Genomic DNA, 19,271 nt, shown 5'->3' on the forward strand with positions numbered 1-19,271 from the left:
AAGAAAAGGCCAGCACTGGAAGACCTTTCCTAGGAAGCACAATCTCCTGCCTTGTGGGCCTTAAATTATGGCTGTGGAGCGCTCCAGGGGCAGGCCTTGGGCCGAGGCTATTTGCACCATCTGCGGAAAGTATTTCACGGATCCCGTGTCTCTGGAGTGTGGGCACGACTTCTGCCGAAGCTGCATTACCCGGTGCTGGGAAGAATTGCATGCGGACATCGTCTGCCCCAGAATGTGTTTGTATTTCATCGAAGGGAGAAATTTTGAGCCAAATAGGGAGTTGGCTGACTTTGTGGAAGCCACAAAGCAGCTAGTCGAGCGAGTGAGAGAAGAGGCAAAAGGATGGGCAAATTGTGCAGAACACCGGAAGCCCCTAAATCTCTTCTGTGAGGACAACCAAACTGCTATCTGTGCGCTTTGTAAGAAATCGGAGGCACACAGAAATCACTGTGTGGTTGGTGTGGATTTTCCGGTAAGAACATGCTGGTCATGGGGTTGGGGGAAATCACAGAACTGGGAAATCACAGGTGCTGGTGCTCAAGGCTCTCCCATATTTTTATCCTGCTCTTCTTCCAAGGAGCTCAGGGAAGAGTACTTAGTTATCCCCTCCTTTATTTTGCCTCACAACAACCTTGTGAGGTAGGTTGAACTGACAGGTCAAAGGTCGTCTAGTGAACTTCTTGGCTGAGTGGGCTGGACAGAGTTGACAAAGAGAACTTTTCCACCTCTCCCACTATGCCACACTGGCTTTTCTGGGGTGGCTATTGTTGAACAGGAGCAAGCAGCTGGGCCTGGGTGAGGCATGCAAGTTGAGTGGTAAACAGTTGTCCAGTGGTTGCTGTCGAGCCTGGCCCCAGTGAGTTCTCCATCAAAGGCCAAAACAGCCCTGGAAAGCCCCCCACCCCCAGCTTTTACTGACAGAATGGAATGCTAGCAAAACTTGTGGTCGCCCAGTAACAGGCACTGAGGGTTTCTGTTTATTAAAGCTGCAGGTGCTCCTTTTATCATTGTTTTTTAACACTCCCCTCTGTGTGCGTGGTTGATATCAGATTTTCTGCAAACCTGAGATGTTTTTGAAGTTTGTTTTAAAATCTATCTTGTCTATTTACTGCTCCAGTCACTGGATATAAGTATCCTCAAATTTGGCTGGGCTATTAGAATATACAAGTGGGAACCTGCAGGTGCTTGCGGGTGGGGCATCTCATTTCCCAGTGGGCACTCGCAGCACATGCAAAGGGTAAAGTGGAAGAGAGGAGAATGGTGTAAGTTACTTTGATTCTGTTTGGGAGGAAAGGCAGGGGCATAATGAAGTAAATAGACAAAGGTGATGCCTCAGACTTTTCTGAAGTACTTCTGACACCTCAGAGGCAGAGACAAACTGGAATCACTTCTTAGCTTTAAGGAAGAGACAGTGGTTTTTTAGTCTGCAGTGAGGGCTCAGGGAGACATTTCCATGACCAAAAGGCTGCATCTCTGGACAGGTGGAGGGTACAGGGCTGTGATGTGCCTCTTTGGGCTGAGCTCAGAACTTTGTTGGGAGCAGATCTGCAATTCTCAACTGACTATCAAAATATTTCTAACTTAAACATATAGGAAAACTCAAACAATCTTAAAAGAAAGGAGCACAATCCAGCAACAAGGAGAGGGTTGAGGCATGTTCCTAGGCATTACCTCAAAATCTTTGCAGGCATAATAATGAAAATTTTTTAGTGGCATTTCCTTTACGCAGACATGAGTGGGGTCTAGATTGGTTCACATTGTTTAAACTGAGAAGAACATAGCCCTTTGTTTGCACCTTACTCAATAGGGGATTATCCTGCTTAGGGTCTTGAGGCAAACTGTTGAGTTAAACCAACCTTGGTTTATGGAACACATTTCACTCCTGTTTAACCTGTATTTTTTTTCTTTTTTTAAATGATATTTTATTTCATGTTAGAGGTACAGAAGGAAAAAAGGGGATGAGAAAACATAAGGGGATATCCGTCTGAAGATTAAAAAAAGCAGCATAAACACTTTGTCTTAAAAGATTAATCGAGCAGACTACATTTTAACATCTGCAACTTTTGTATTAGCTATTATAAATGCATTCAAAGAGTAAACATCCGACATATTTTGTAACAGTCCAAACAATTTTCTACCCTGCACAATTTTCTATCCTGCCTTGTAATTTTATAGCTTTTAATTTTAATGTTATTTCGATTAACCTTCAGCCTCAACATATCTGTAAAACAGTTCCCATTTATCAGTGTATTGATAATACGTCACATCGTCAGTTTTGTTAATCATATGGGTCATTTTGGCCATGATTACATACTAATATTTTTTCTTTCTACAGCAACAAATTTCCGCTTACATGAAAGTTCCAAACGAAATGCGAAACAACTTTACAATCTATTTGATCAACTCTGAGAAAATAACCGAAGAGTGGCTGGTAGGAACCACATACACAAGAAGAAACTCTCTCTCTCTCTGTGTGTGTGTGTGTGTGTGTGTGTGTCTGTCTGTCTGTCATGTCTGTCTGTGGGGGGGGGGAGACCCAGGATAACACCAATTTTATTTATTTATTTATATTTGGATTTGTAGCCCGCCCTCCATCCCCAGCCAAGGCCGGGCTCAGAGCAGCTTACATCAACTTATACAATAAATACAACTGATACAATAAATACATATAAAAAATACAGAAATTTATAAAATATAACTGTCTCCAGAATGGTTGGAAACAATACAGCTCTCAGTTAAAAACTTAATTCGTGCCTCCTGGCTGAAATCCCTGGATGCAGGGATAGTTTAATACCATAATAGCACTTCCTTTTATTTCCAAGTTTTAATCTTTCCAAATCTTATTTTGCAGTTCTTTTCCCCTTAGGAATGAAAATATAACTAACTCATCCCTAGGGCTTTTTAGCTTTTTTAGAGCCTGTGCTAGCATCTTACTCTGTACCAATCACAGAATTATGCCTGCTTCCTTCCTCTAAATTAAGAAAGTAGGATTTTTGCAGGAAGAACGATCAAATTAAGTTATTATTACAAATTCTTTCAGGAAGCCCTCGTTCTTCATTATATATCCCTTCCAACCTTGCTGATAATCTATCTAATTTGATCTCAAGATCTTTCTGGTTCAACTTTCCTTCAAAACTTGGTTTTGGGTTTTGTTCATCTAGTAGCTCAATACTTTTCTGTTTTTCCACTACCTTAATCTCTAATGTATTTAGTTTTTGGACTAGTTCACTAAATTTATGTAAAGAAAAGCAGCCTTGCTTTTCTTTTAGTTACCAAAGATTGGTTCAGGCTGCGGCCTTCTATGTCTTCAATGTCTTGATATTAGACTCTGGGAGCTGATGACCAACTCTCTCGAAAACCCATTCCCGTGGGAAACCACTTGCATTTCCCATGGGAAGGCCTGCAATCCCCATTTCAAAGCAAACCTTCCTATTGTAACTCAGATATCTGTTCAAAACAAGCCTTCCTGTTGTAAATCAGATATCTGTTCTCAAGGTGACAATTTCTGTCAGAAGCCCGGCATCTCTAGAAGCCTGGAAAAGCCTGGATGTTTTGCATTACTGCAGAAATGCAAATACATCCTTAGCTTCAAAGGGCATGGAGATGACATGCCAAATATTTTACAAGCTTACTGCGTTCTCAACAATTCCATTGGGTGCTCAGCCATCACCTGATGCAATGGAGGAGATAAATATGAACTCTGTTCTAATCAAAAATTATGGAGCCTTTGGGGGACATGCCGGCCATGTCCCGAGGCGTTCATCACCTCTTTGATCCCTTTCAGGAAAACCATGCAGGACTGACACTCTGCGTGTCAGGAACAAACCTTGCTTTTGGACTCTGGTAACTCTAAATCAACTAAAGCCTTGTCTTTGAAACTTGCTTTAAAACTCTGCCTATTTTGCCTGAACTTAAGAATTTACTGTGTAGTTAGAGATTGCTAAGATTTCTTGTTTTATGCTATTTTGCCTCACAAATACTTTTCTTTCTGTAATGAGCACAATCCTTTAAATAAATTTCTTAAACTTTATATTGAAGTGTTGTGTAACTTCGGTGGGGGGCCCCCAAATCCTTAGTGACTACCTACCTAGTGTTTTGTGGCAACAAGCCTCCCCTGACAGAAGCTCTACTCTGCAGGGACGGTTTTTGCCTGTTTTGACTTTTGGAGACTGGCTGGGGAAGAGTAGCTCTCAGCTCATCCCTGGAAACCCAGCCTTTTGGAATTGAGAGCTCGTGGCAGAATCTACCTACACTGTGCTTTAGGGGGAATCCTGAAACTCAGTGGGAGATTTGGGTTTTCTTAGGAAAACATTTGGTGACTTTTGAACTAAAGAGGAACCGGCCTGGCGGAGGTCAGACTGGGTCTCCTCTACAATTTACCTTACAGCTTTCTCCCCCTGGTGTTTCAAGAATAGTTACTCATTGTCCCTTTTTTCTTGTTCACCTCTCCATTTACAATCTTTCTTCCGCTTTTGACACAACCTTCTTCTTTTAAGTTTTTTAATTCCTTTGAGAAAGGTTCCTTAATGAGTCAACTGTATTCTATTATCAATCAGTTTTACTTCTCCAGTGCCTATATTTTCTCTGTGTGTGTTAAGTTCCTTCAAGTCAATGTCCTTCAAAATGTTCTATGCTTAACAGCCCTGCTCAGATCTTGTAAACTGAGGGTCTACATTTTACTCACTTTTTTTCTTTGCCATGCTTTGAAAATGACCTGTAAACCTTAAATTGTTGATCTTCTATCAACTAGTTCATAAGCTCTTACCAATCCTTAATGTATGCTTATTTATTCTTATTAATTAAAATTCAAAACCTTAAATATTATTTAACTTATGCATTCATTTTCATATATCCCTTTATAAAATAATACCTACCCTTCGAAACTTAATTCAAAGTGAAGCAACGAATTAACATAAAACAAGACAGACATTGATTATTAAGAGATTAGATGATGTCTTATAATTAATGTGCTAACAGATCAAGAAAAGTTCATTAACTCAAAACTCCCATTCCAAATTTCAATTCATAAAGTCCCTAAAAGATGAGATGCCAATCTTTGCTCTTCAATATTGGAGGTTTCAGTCTTTATTTCTTGAACCAGTCCAACATTACTGAAGACACAGACTTACCGTAATTGTCTTTTGAGTTGTAATATTTTACTTCCAGTTAAATTTGGGAATTCCAAATAGCAGGAAATTTCAATGACTGTCTTCATGCAGACATTTAAGCAAAAGGGATTTCAAAGTGATTTGAATTAGCTCAGATTATTTCAGACATCCGTTGCGTAATAATACTCTTCGGTTCCTAAACTGGAAATCTTCCAAAATATTAGCAGGGGTGCAGAGAACCAAGAAGAAAATGTGCTTTGCTTCAAGGACCAACTCTAAAGATGTCCTTAGTGCTGTCCTTTGTATCTGCCTGTGGGACATGCCAGAGGCATGGCCTTTGGCTGCTGTGGTAGAATTTATAGTGAGGGAAGGAAGCCCTCACAAGCAGCACTGTGCACCCAGTAATACAGTCCTCTCACTCCCACTGCCTGTTGGGAAGGTTGCGCTGCTCCATGGAGAGTATCAGCAGAGCTTCTGCACCTTGACAAAGTCTTCAGATGGCCATTGCTTCTGCTGTCCATGTTGTTGTCCTGAGAGATACAGCTCTTCTTGTCAGAATTTTAGTGCGGGGTTTTTTGGGGACTCTTGAAGGCAAGGCACTGTCAACACTTATCAAGAGACCTGAGGCCATGGAGGGAGAAGTAGCTTAGCTCTTGAGGGAGGTGTGTTGCAGAATTATGCTTCCAATTTATGCTTTCCTCCCATTTGCCCTCTGTAGAAACGGATGGAAGCAGAGAGAAAGAAGACAATGGCCAAGTTCAAGCACCTGCGTCAGTTTCTGAATGAACAAGAGAATCTTCGCCTGGCCAAACTGGTAGAGTTGGAGAAAGAGATCATGAGAAAGATGGAAGAGTATGACGGGAAAGTTTCTGATCAGAAGAATTTCCTGCTTGACGTCTACGAACGGATGTGGGACTTAAACACCGATAGGGAATTCCTGCAGGTGAGCCCAAGAAAGGTTGAACTCAGAGCCAGGGGAGATTCCCTCATTAGGCTCTTCTAGGAAATTGGCTGCAGAGCCCTTTGAAAGTACAAATGAGGGACTCATCTGAAGGCACCTGAATTTAAGGGAGGATTCTAGGAGGGCATGCATCTTTGGTGGGTGTGGTGGAGCCTGGGGTTTGCATGCTGATTCAGTATTCTGACACCAGTGGGAAAGATCCCTTCAGGCAGAGCTGGGAAGAACCTCTGTCTGGCACTCAAGTGTGGCTACCAGCTTGGAGGAGAGGGCCAGCTAGCTGTGAGGCTCCTCGATATGTGGAGGCTGGTGTGTGAGGATAGAGCTCTACTTTGACCAAACAGATTAGCTAACAAGATTTCTCTGAGGTGAGAACAGCAATGGTTTTAATCTCTTGGCTGGAAGATGCAGTATGTGAACATGAAAGCAACGAGCTTTTGAGGTTATATGAATAAAAGTAAGAAGAAGAAGAGTTGGTTTTTATATCCTGACTTTAGAGAGCCAGCATCTACTATGAAACTAATGAAGCTTAAGCTTCAGGGCCCCTAATCCTGGAGGGGACCTGAAGTAACATTTTTTTTAAATGAGTGAATTTTTCAACAAAATCAATGGAGTTTTTTTAAAGTGTTATTAAAACAAAACTATTGTGGTGATAGAATCATAAGCCAATGTGTTGAAATACTTAATACTGACCTTAGAATATGCTCTAAAACCCATTTCATATGGCCTCAAAATGTCCCTGTAATTGGTCAAATTTCAAAATTTTCTCGGGGGCTTGCAGCGCCTAAACCCCCAGCTCTATGCGTTTGCTGAGCTCACCAGAATCCAATCATAGCTTACATTTTGGCAGCTGGATTGTCAAATCCTTCATTGGTGCATGGCTTAATAGTTCTGTAGCTCAGCCCTTAGGCTAGAGCCAATTGGAACTATAAAAAGACATCTGTATTTTCAATTTAGGCTGCACTCGTCTCACTTGTGCATTTTAACACCAAAAAACAGATTTTCGCCTCTATCCTAACAAGCCACCTTCTACTTCTCTATTAGAGAATGAACCAATACATCTGCCATAGAACAACCCCATTGAAGAAGATAACAGCAGCTACCCAAACATTGCTGGTGGGAAGGGGCTCACTTTCATTTTCAAGGGCTCCACCCCACCACCCTGTGCCCGCCATTTGGCCCTCGAGGTCCTTGCACGGGCAGCAAGGCCCTTTGGACCTTGTTGGATGTTGCCCTATTGTTGATGGTTGTGGAGAGGCCCCTATAACAGTTCAAGCTTCAGAGTCCCAAAAATGTAGGTCCGCCACTGAGAGCCAGTGTGGTGTAGTGGTTAAGAGCAGTGGTTTGGTGTGGTGGACTATGTTCTGGAGAACTGGGTTTGATTCCCCACTCCTCCACATGAGTGGCGGAGGCTAATCTGGTGAACTGGATTTCTTTCCTACACACGAAGCCAGCTGGGTGACCTTGGGCTAGTCACACTCTCCCAGCCCCACCTACCTCTCAGGGTGTCTGTTGAGGGAAGAGGAAGGGAAGGTGATTGTAAGCCAGTTTGAGTCTCCCTTAAGTGGTAGAGAAAGTCGGCATATAAAAACCAACTCTTCTTAAGGCAAAATCAAACTAGCTTAAAATTACCTTCCCTCCCCCCCTCAACAGAAACCCTGTGAGGTAGGTGGGGCTGAGAGAGCTCTATCAGAGCTGTGACTAGCCCAAGGTCATCCAGCTGGCTTCGTTTGCAGGAGTGGGGAAACAAATCCACTTCACCAGATTAGCCTCCGCCGCTCATGTGGAGGAGTGGGGAATCAACCCTGTTCTCCAGATCACAGTCCACCGCTCTTAACCTCTACACCATGCTGGCTCCCAAGGCTGAGTACTTCTAAATCAATTAATTCAGCACTCACACACATTGTCTCAGCCTCCTTTTAATGTCATCTCTCACTCTCTCCCCCCTCCCCCATCCAGGACTTTGGAGGTGGCTTGTGCAGGTATGTGGCTTCCTTTTATCCTTTTATGTTACAGGGCAGATTCCTTGTCCTGAACAGAGATTTTGGAGAGGGGAAAATGAGGAACTGAGGCAAACAGTGGTAATGAGGCAGGAAGTCCTAGAACATCTAGACAAACTGCAAACTAACAAGTCACAGGGACCAGACGGTATTCATCCTAGAGTTCTTCAAGAACTCAAATGGGAAATTGCTGAACTTCTAACAAAGATATGTAATATGTCCCTTCGATCAGCCTCTGAACCAGAGGACTGGAGAATGGCCAATGTAACACCCATTTATAAAAAAGGTTCCAGGGGGGACCCAGGAAATTACAGGCTAGTTAGCTTAACGTCTGTTCCGGGTAAATTGGTGGAAAGCATTATTAAAGATAGAATTGTTAAGCATATAGAAGGGCAAGGTCTGCTGGGCAAAACCCAACATGGCTTCTGAAAGGGTAGGTCCTGTCTCACTAACCTACTGGAGTTTTTTGAAAGCATCAATAAGCATGTGGGCAGGAATGAGCCTGTGGGTATTGTGTATTTGGATTTCCAAAAAGCTTTTGACAAAGTCCCCCACCAAAGACTGCTAAGCAAACTTCATAGTCACGGGATAAGAGGACAAATCCTCTTATGGATTGAGAGCTGGCTGAAAAATAGGAAGCAGAGAGTAGGAATCAATGGTCAGTTCTCCCAATGGCGGGATGTGAGCAGTGGGGTGCCTCAGGGATCTGTGTTGGGATCTGTGCTTTTCAACCTGTTCATCAGTGACCTGGAGTTGGGGTTAAACAGTGAAGTAGCCAAGTTTGCAGATGAGGCCAAATTATTTAGGGTGGTTAAAACAAAATCGGACTGAAGAACTCCAGAACGATCTCTGCATACTGGAAGAATGGGCATTAATATGGCAAATGAGATTCAATGTGAGTAAGTGTAAAGTGATGCATATTGGGGCAAAAAATCCCTACTTCACATATACACTGATGGGATCTGTGCTGGCAGCGACAGACCAAGAAAGGGATCTTGGGGTGGTAGTGGATAGTTTCATGAAGATGTCAACGCAGCGTGCATCTGTGAAAAAGGCAAATTCCATGCTGGCCATAATTAGACGAGGAATAGAGAATAAAACTGCTGATATTATACTGCCCTTGTACAAATCTATGGTGAGACCACACTTGGAATACTGTGTACGGTTCTGGTCACCACACCTAAAAAAGGATATTACAGAGCTTGAGAAGGTGCAGAAAAGAGCAACCAAAAAGATTAAGGGACTAGAGCAACTGTCCTATGGGGAGCAGTTAAGACGCTTAGGGCTGTTTAGCTTGGAAAGAAGGCGGCTGAGGGGAGACATGATAGAGGTCTATAAAACTATGCATGGTTTGGAGAGAGTGGACAGGGAGAAGTTTTTCTCCCTCTCCCATAATACTAGAACATGGGGTCATCTGCTAAAGCTGGAGGGCAAGAGATTCAAAACAGATAAAAGGAAGTATTTTTTCACACAACGCATAGTTAAATTGTGGAACTCCCTGCCCCAGGATGTGGTGATGGCTGCCAGCTTGGAGGGCTTTAAGAGGGGAGTGGACATATTAATGGAGGAGAGGGGTATTCATGGCTATTAGTTAGAATGGATACTAGTCATGCTGCATACCTATTCTCTCTAGTATCAGAGGAGCATGCCTATTATTTTGGGTGTGGTGGAACACAGGCAGGATGGTGCTGCTGCAGTCGTCTCGTTTGTGGCTTCCCAGAGGCACCTGGTTAGCCACTGTGTGAACAGACTGCTGGACTTGATGGGCGCTGGTCTGATCCAGCAGGTCCTTTCTTGTGTTCTTATGTGCTGATATTTTATATCACGCTGTTAAGAGCCTTGGGGTTATATTGGAACCAACGTTATTGCTGGAGAAGCTGTCAAGTCATAGGCGACCCTATGAATCAAAGTCCTCCAAAACATCCTATCTTTGACAGCCTTGCTCAGATCTTGCAAACTGAGGGCCGTGGCTTCCTTTACTGAGTCAACCCATCCCTTGTTGGGTTCTTCTCTTATCCACCTAGCTCTGTTTGGTAACAACCACCATGGAGAAGAATTAATCAGTTACCAGCCCATCAGTTACCAGGCTCAATTACCTGGCTTCACATACAAAGCCTTTCCTGGCCTTGGCCCCTTATAAGGACATAAGGAAAGCCCTGTTGGATCAGATCAAGGCCCATCAAATCCAGCGGTCTGTTCACACAGTAGCCAACCAGGTGCCTCTGGGAAGCCCACAAACAAGATGACTTCAGCAGCTCCATCCTGCCTGTGTTTCACAGCACCTAACATAGTCGGCAGAGAATATATCTGCCTGTGCTCCTCCATGACATCTGAGCAGGGCCTTCTGCAGGTGCCAACCCTGTCAAATGGGCGACATCAACAACTGCCTGTACACATGCCTTCTCTGTTGTGGCCCCCCACCTTACAGAATGGCCCGCCTGGTGAGGTCAAAAAGGCTCCCACTCACCTGGCTTTCCACAAGCTATGCAAAACTGAATTATTCAAGAGGGCATTTTACCACGGGGAATAGGGTTGTATTGTGACAAAATGGTTCAGAAAGATGCCTGGGTAGAGGATTAGGGACTGCGGATTATACCACTGTGTATAATTTGTGCTATCTGTTGCTGTAAGTAGATTCCTACTATGTAATCTTTGTTTAGTGTGTCATGTTAGTAGTTATGCTTTGCTTCTCAGCTGTTTTAGTTTTATGGTTGGTTCCAGATTTCTACAAGTTAGAGCCTATTGTTAGATCCTATGTCCCATCCTGTTGATTGTATTGACTTACACTGCATGGTTTGCAGTGAGTCCTGGTGAGAAATACAGACTATAATTAACTAAAATAAATTTTACAAAAAAAAACCTTTAAAATGTTAGGGGGAAAATACCCCTCCAGAGAAAGCCATGTAATAACCGGGCTGTGTAACCGTGGTCTTGGAATTTTCTTACCTGACGTTTCGCCAGCAACTGTGGCAGGCATCTTCAGAGTAGTAACACTGAAGGACAGTGTCTCTCAGTGTCAAGGGTGTAGGAAGAGTAATATATAGTCAGAAAGAGGTTGGGTTTGAGCTGAGTATTGTCCTGCAAAAGTAATGTGCTAATCATTGTCCTGTAAGTATCAAGATAATGTGCTAATGAGGGTATGGTATGTTAATATGGAACCATTGTATCCTGAAGTGATCTGTTAATGTGTGTAATCCAAAGCTAATCTGCATGGCTATTGTTGAATGTTGTCTTTGTTAGTCTGGAGGTTTTTTAGAACAGGAAGCCAAGCCTTATTCATTCTTAAACTCTCCTCTTTTCTGTTAAAGTTGTGCTGATGTTTATGAATTTCAATGGCTTCTCTGTGCAATCTGACAAAATAGTTGGTAGAATTGTCCAGTCTTTCAGTGTCTTGGAATAAGACCCTGTGTCCTGTTTGTGTCAGTCCATGTTCAGCCACTGCTGATTTCTCAGGTTGGCCAAGTCTGCAGTATCTTTCATGTTCTTTTATCCTTGTTTGTATGCTGCGTTTTGTGGTCCCGATGTAAACTTCTCCACAGCTGCAAGGTATACGATATACTCCTGCAGAGGTGAGGGGGTCTCTTTTGTCTTTTGCTGATCGTAGCATTTGTTGTATTTTCTTGGTGGGTTTAAACACTGTTTGTAGGTTATGTTTTTTCAAAAGTTTCTCCATCCTATCAGTGACTCCTTTAATAAATGGCAAGAATACCTTTCCTATGGGAGACTGTTTTTCTTGAGTTTTCTGATTTAGCAAACGGCTACTCCAAGAATGAAATCAGAAGGGCCATTAAACCAAACAAAAATCAGAAAACTCAAGAAAAACAGTCTCCCATAGGAAAGGTATTCTTGCCATTTATTAAAGGGGTGACTGATAGGATGGAGAAACTTTTGAAAAAACATAACCTACAAACAGTGTTTAAACCCACCAAGAAAATACAACAAATGCTACGATCAGCAAAAGACAAAAGAGACCCCCTCACCTCTGCAGGAGTATATCGTATACCTTGCAGCTGTGGAGAAGTTTACATCGGGACCACACAACGCAGCATACAAACAAGGATAAAAGAACATGAAAGATACTGCAGACTTGGCCAACCTGAGAAATCAGCAGTGGCTGAACATGGACTGACACAAGCAGGACACAGGGTCTTATTCCAAGACACTGAAAGACTGGACAATTCTACCAACTATTTTGTCAGATTGCACAGAGAAGCCATTGAAATTCATAAACATCAGCACAACTTTAACAGAAAAGAGGAGAGTTTAAGAATGAATAAGGCTTGGCTTCCTGTTCTAAAAAACCTCCAGACTAACAAAGACAACATTCAACAATAGCCATGCAGATTAGCTTTGGATTACACACATTAACAGATCACTTCAGGATACAATGGTTCCATATTAACATACCATACCCTCATTAGCACATTATCTTGATACTTACAGGACAATGATTAGCACATTACTTTTGCAGGACAATACTCAGCTCAAACCCAACCTCTTTCTGACTATATATTACTCTTCCTACACCCTTGACACTGAGAGACACTGTCCTTCAGTGTTACTACTCTGAAGATGCCTGCCACAGTTGCTGGCGAAACGTCAGGAAAGAAAATTCCAAGACCACGGTTACACAGCCCGGATAACCTACAAGAACCAATGAACTCTGACCGTGAAAGCCTTCGACAATACCATGTAATACCATTTTAAAAAGACTACTAAAATGACTGACAGCAAGTGCAAGTTTTTGAGTTCTCCAGAATTCTTCTCCATGTTGGTTGTTAGCAAAAAGGGATTGGTGGATAAGCAAAAAAAACATGTTAGGGGGGCATGATCTTGTGGCTTTTTGTTTGCTTCCTGCAGACTTAATAAGCAGTAGTCAAAAAGCCTGTATTGTAACCTGAAATATGTTTCTCACACTGTCTTCCTCTGATGAAGGTTTCTGTAGAAATTGGAAACTTGTATACTTTTATGTGTCCATTTGGTTGATCTTAACAAAAGGTATTGTGTGGCTTTTGTATGTTGCATTTTTCTTTGGACCAGCACAGCTACCTTGGACCACTAGGTGAAGAATATGATATTCCAGGGACCTGTCGGAAAACTGTAAATGTGTTGCAGGGGCATTTTCACAGTTGACTCTGAGCTCTTTATGTATTGTGTGTTTATGTATTGACATATAAAAGCTAGACCTTGAGTAACTGCTGGTTTTCCCCCCCTACATCAGTTATGAGAAGCAGCTGGAAAATCCTCTGCCTCTCCCCATTGATGTGAAAGACAAAGTGCAGAAATTTTGTGACCGAAAGCTTTTCCTGGAGGAAGTTCAGAAGGAATTCAATGGTAATGAGGCATTGCTGCAGAGGTTTTTATAATGGGGATTACTCTGGTTCCTGAACAGGAGTGAGAAAGATGTTTTGGCAAGCTCTTGAGTGGGACTTTGTGAAGATAGCAGCCCTGCTTGCTGGAAGAAGGGCCATGCTCAGAAAACGTGGGATTGATCTCTCTTGACCTATTTAGCATCTGCCCTCTAAAGCTCAGGCTTGCAGATGGATCCATTAGTCACGCTGCATCAACTGGGTCTTTTCTCTCTTCTCTTCTCTCTTCTTTATCTGGGTAACAAAAATGAGAAGCATAATGGATGGGGGATATACTTGTAGGTAGCAGTGTGTGTGAACAAGCTGTTGGGGTACGGGGTGGACTTTAAGCTGAATATGAACACTCACTGTGATGTAGTAGCAAAAAAGGCCAATGCAGTTTTCGGGTTTATCAACAGGGGCATAACATCCAAATCACAAGATACCACAGTCCCACTGTACACCACATTGGTCGGGCCACACTTGGAGTACAGTGTGCAGTTCTGGAGGCCTTACTTCAAACACGATGTGGACAGAATGGAGGGGGTACAATGGAGAGGGTCCAGAATGATCAGTGGCCTGGAGGCCAAGCCCTAGGCTTGAGGGACTTGGGAATGTTTAGTCTGGAAAAGAGGTGGTTGAGGGGGGACCTGATGGATTTCTTTCAGTATTTTAAGGGCTTTCACTTAGAGGAGGTTAGGGAGAAGTTCCTGTTGGCAGCAGAGGATACTTGCAATAATGGGTATACATTACGGGCAGAAAGGTACTGGCTGGATATTAGGAATATTTTTTTTTACAGTAATAATAGTTCAGCAATGGAATTGGCTGCCTAGGGAGGTGGTGAGTTCCTCCTCTCTGGCAGTCTTCAAGCAGAGGCTGGACAAACACATGTCAGGGATGCTTTAGGATGAGCCTGCATTGAGCAGGGGGTTGGACTAGATGGGCTGCATGGGCCCTTCCAACTCTGTGATTCTATTCTCTTCTGTTCTTGAAGGAGGAAGGTGGGCTAAACAACAACTGGATGCAATCTTATGGTGTGCCTTCTTTCATGTTGTAATGAGCTTGGGGTTGCAAAGGGCTCTGTTCTGTTGGTTTGGCCTAAAGTGGCATGCTTGGAGGAACTGGAGCTCATGGCAAAAGGAATGTGAATGGGTCTTTAGGGGAGGGGCCGTGGCTCCGCAGTAGAGCATCTGCTTGGCATGCAGAAGGTCCCAGGTTCAATCCCCGGCATCTCCAGTTAAGGGATTAGGCAAGTAGGTGATGTGAAAGACCTCTGCCTGAGACCCCTGGAGAGCTGCTGCCGGTCTGAGTAGACAATACTGTCTTGGATGGACCAAGGGTCTGATTCAGTATAAGGCAGCTTCATATGATCTTCAATGCACACTAATGTTGCTGCACTATTTTTTATTGTTCTAATATCACTTTTGTATCTGCACTCTGTATCATGCATAATATTCTGTGCTTGTTTGGATTTCTGTAATCTACTTCTGATCCATTGCTTATTAAGTCTCATCCTACTGATGTCATGGTCCTACACTGTGTAATCCGCCTTGAGTCTCTGATAAAGGCAGATGAGAAATACAATAAATAATGTGCACTCTGTGAGTGCTAAAGGGTTAGCTAAAACTGCTTCTGAAGTAGGCAAGGGGCAGCTCAGGTTTTTTCTATCTGGTCTTCAGTCTGTGAGAAAATTGAGAGGCCAGTTTGCGTGCTGATGTGAGGTAGCCGGGAAGTAGTTTTTAAAACATTGTGTGGTGCCTAGAAGAGTAGTAAAGTTAGTGTCATAGAACCGTTTGGTGCCTGGCTAATAAGCTTCTATGAGGAAGAACAGGAGGAGCTAGCTTCAAAGGCTGGACTCTTATTTTGGGGCAGTGTTTTTGTGGAAGTAAAGATTTTGGACAGAGAACCGTTATTGAAAGTTGACTGAAGCATTTAGAATATTTTTCTCTGGGGGTCTGATATGGTGTGGTGGATTTGTCGCCATGTAGGAATGCCTTTTCCCTTACAGCTGTATATTGATAAGAAAACATTTTAAATGAGAAACTTCCAGTGTATTCTCTTCCCTCTGAAACCGCTGGGATGAATGTATCAAAGTTAGCGAGTCTTATCAGGGAGCATTTGTGCATGGATATGAGGCTCTCAAAGTGCTTTGGATCGATTTCTGCCCTCTGATACTAATCCTGTCTACCCTTTACCCTTCAAGATGAAATGGCTGCTCTTTTGAAAGGAAGGAGGAAGAGAAGAAGAACGGAAGTAGTGGAAGAAAGAGGCAACAGAGGTATGTGCTGTAAAGAAAATCTCTTGTTTCTAATGGGATGGGGCTGTGGCTCATTGGTAGAGCATCTGCTTTGTAGGCAGAAGGTCCCTAGATCAAACTTTGACATCTCCCGTTTAAGAAGAAGAAGAGTTGGTTTTTATATGCTGATTTTCTCTACCTTTTAAGGAGAATCAAACCGGCTTACAATTGCCTCCCCCCACAAATCAGGTACCTTGGGAGGTAGGAAGGGCTGAGAAAGTTCAGGGAACTGTGGCTAGCCCAAGTTACCCAGCTGGCTTCATGTGGAAGAGTGGGGAAACGAATCCAGTTCACAAGATTAGAGTCCGCTGCTCATGTGAAGGAGTGGGGAGTCAAACCTCGTTCTCCAGATTAGAGTCCACCGCTGTTAACCACTACACCACACTGGTTTTAAAAGGATCAGGTAGTAGGTGACATAGAAGTCCTTGATCTGACACCTTGGAGAGCTGCTGCCAGTTAGAGTAGACAATATTCATCTTGACATGCCAAGGGGCAGACTCGGTATAAGGCAGATTAGAACATAAGATCTTTGTGCTCGTATCTCGCATTTGGGGACGGGGAACATAGGTAGTTCAGAAGACAGAAATGGTGGGGTTAGAGTGTCAGACTAGGATCTGGGAGACCCAGGTTCAAATCTACCCTCTGCCAGAGTGGTTTGCTTGGTGACCTTGGGCCATTCTCTTTCCACCTAATCTACCTAGTGGTTGTTGCGAGGACAAAATGAAGGAGACTAGAACAATGTAAGCTGCTCTGGATCCTCATTGGGGGGGGGAAAGGCAGGGGTATAAATAAAGTAACTTAAATGGCAACAACCACTGAAGTGAAACCATCCAGAAGTGTGATGAGAGGGATTTGATTGGCATCTGCCCCCCGGCACCTCCGTTTTTCTGCCAGGGGCAGGAGAGCCTTATAGTTGTGCCAGCAGCGTCGGTTCACATGGGTGAGGAAGCCTTTCCACCCACCCCCTTCCCATATCCAGTTGTCTGGCTGAGACCAGGAACGACTTCTGGGGTGCAGGGATTATTTATTTATTTATTTTTATTTTATTTCATTTATACCGTGCTTTTCTCCCCAAGGAGGTCCCAAAGCGGCTTCCAACATTGCTTCTTCCCTTCTCTATTTTTATCCTCGCAACAAAGCCTGTTTCTTTTTCCTCTGTCCTTCAGTAAATGTGATTCTGGATGAAAAAACGGCAACAAACGACCAGCTTATCCTTTCAGCAGACCGGAGGACGATGCGCTATGTAATGGATTTCCGGCCGAACAAGCCGAGGAGGATGTTTACTACATCCTGTGTGCTGGGTAGTCAGGCATTCACCTCAGGCAGACACTGGTGGGAGGTGAAGGTGGAGGGAAATGGACGTTGTTGGGCCATTGGGGTTGCCAGAGGGTCTCTGGAAGGGAACTACCCACATAACATCTGGGATGCAGCGGGAATTTGGGTTGTGGGGAAGCAATCGGTTGACCCTATGTCTCCTCGAAGGCTCTTAGCTTATTCGTATCCTAGAACCACCGTTTTGATCTTGACCCGTAAGCCCGAGAAGATCCGGGTGTGTCTGGACTACCCAGGGGGCCAAGTGGCATTTTTCAATGCGGAGACCGATGAGTCAATCGTTGTTTTCCGGTCCTGTTCTTTCTTGGGCGAGAAGGTTCGTCCTCTTTTCTGGCTGTTTGCTGGCAAAGTCACTATGAGCTGTTGAAGAAAAACCCCAACCGCTCTACTGCTTTGATCATCCCTCCTGGAGGAAGACTATCCATTGTGCGATCTGTGTTTGGTGCCTCTCTGATTCGGACAGGTGCTCTCCATGGCAGATCAAATGTCAGAAAAGGTACCAGGGTGGGGGGCTCTTAGCAAAAGGGGACGAGGTAGAATGATCTGGCTCATGGAAGGGACGTAACTTCATCAAGACCTAGGGAGGAATTTCTGTGGAAAAGTTCTTGGTTTTCCATATAAATTAGGTGTGGAAGGACTTTTGCCTCAGAGCTTGTTCCCATGGGGTTTTTCTCCCCACAGTTTTCTGGTACAACTTCTCTCTCGGTACCAAATTATTTGCTGAACTTTGAGGTAATATTTTGATCTTAAACCCCAAGGCTTGAGGAGACCCTATTTTATGTTGGGCCTTCCTCTCCTTTTAGTGTTTCACTTCATGCTGCAGAGCGTGTGTGAATGGGAGGCTCTCTCCTGATTTCTACTTGGGGAATAACATTTGTACAGGTGCCATTTTTCTACATCTCTTTTCAGGCGCAGGTTTGATGAGATTTCCCTAATCTTTTCAAATCCTAAATGTTTCTTAAATAGCATTTAATTTGGGAAAGAATCTCCTTTCTGGATGCTACAAGTCAACAGTGCCTTTGGAGGGATGGGCTGCCCTAGTATTTGCTGGTGATCAATTTCCTCTATTTAAAGATCTGCCTCCAAAAGTTCAGCATTTTGCTTTTGAAGGCAGTAAAGAGTTGAGTGATTCTGCCTGTTTCAGTTCTGTTTATCTGTGTTTTGGGTGTTTAAAGATGCTTTTTGTTTATTCCAAAGAGGCTTGAGATATGTTGGAAATGGAAGGAATAGGCCCTACTTCGAACTTTCCCCAAACTGGGCCACTGGCACGAAGGGTAAAAACACAGCTTAATTCTGGGTCCATGAAACATCTTACAAAGATGTTTGTAACAGCATCCTCCTTGTCCCAGTTGGGTAGGAGATGAACTTTATGCTATAGGCAGAGAGCAGAAGGGGAAGAAGGCTTGGAAGGGGCATGTGGATTCCCTCCCCCAGAATTCTTCCTGCAGTGGAGAAGATCAAAATCGAGGGGCCACTTTTGGGAATCCTCCACAAAGGAGAGTTAATATTAAAGCTACTATTTACTGTTATTCATTTATTGCCGTTTATGTTTTGACATCTTGTGTTTCTCTTTCCCCTCCCCCATGTTGTGAACTATTCTTCTAGGTCCAGGTTTTTTGCCAAATGAATAAAAAACTGTTGTCTTTGCCTTGGTCTCTGGTTTGTAATGGTGTGTGCATGTGTCCCAGCAAGTTTCTGGTGCGTGTAATGTGAATTCCATAATTCCAGAAGAAATAAATGCATCATCAGTGGTCTTGATTTCTTGGCAGTGGGATTTTGAACACTGCTTAATAGCTGTTTACTGCTGACACTTGCATGGCTTTGGGGTAAGAAAAAAGGCAGCCGAGGAGGAAGAAATCCAGCAGCTTCTTGGCATTGATGTTGAAGAGCTGCTGTTATGCCCTTGCAGGTTGCGCCAGTTTATGTAGGGTTACTAGAGGGGCGCTGCAATCATTTAAAAAATTGTGGTTGAAGTCTGAAGGAGTAGTCATGCTTACAATACCACCTGTGCATCAAAGTAGACGGGACTACAACAGCCCTGTATGATAGGCTAAGCAGCATCATTAGTCTATATGACTGACACAGGGGCTTGACCCTCATCTGTTCCATAACCTTCTCCAAACATTTGTGCAGGGCTTCCTCAGATCTGCTCTTGGCAGGGAGGCAGAAGCAGGGCTGGGTGTTAGTGACATATTGGCAGCAAGTCTGTCCCTTCTTCCTCACTCCACT

At 43.5% G+C, this 19,271-nt stretch overlaps 1 protein-coding gene across 1 annotated transcript; it reads left to right on the plus strand.

Annotated features, from left to right (window-relative positions):
* Positions 1-67: 67 nt before the first annotated feature.
* On the plus strand, positions 68-17,409 carry LOC130472857 (E3 ubiquitin-protein ligase TRIM39-like). Its single transcript, XM_056844330.1, has 7 exons — positions 68-472; positions 2,336-2,431; positions 5,827-6,051; positions 8,026-8,048; positions 13,288-13,400; positions 15,618-15,692; positions 16,877-17,409. The coding sequence occupies exons 1-7, from the start codon at positions 68-70 to the stop codon at positions 17,407-17,409; spliced, it is 1,470 nt and encodes a 489-aa protein (XP_056700308.1).
* Positions 17,410-19,271: the final 1,862 nt, after the last annotated feature.

This window comes from Euleptes europaea, chromosome 1 (assembly GCF_029931775.1).
Source record: "Euleptes europaea isolate rEulEur1 chromosome 1, rEulEur1.hap1, whole genome shotgun sequence".
Classification (NCBI taxonomy): domain Eukaryota; kingdom Metazoa; phylum Chordata; class Lepidosauria; order Squamata; family Sphaerodactylidae; genus Euleptes; species Euleptes europaea.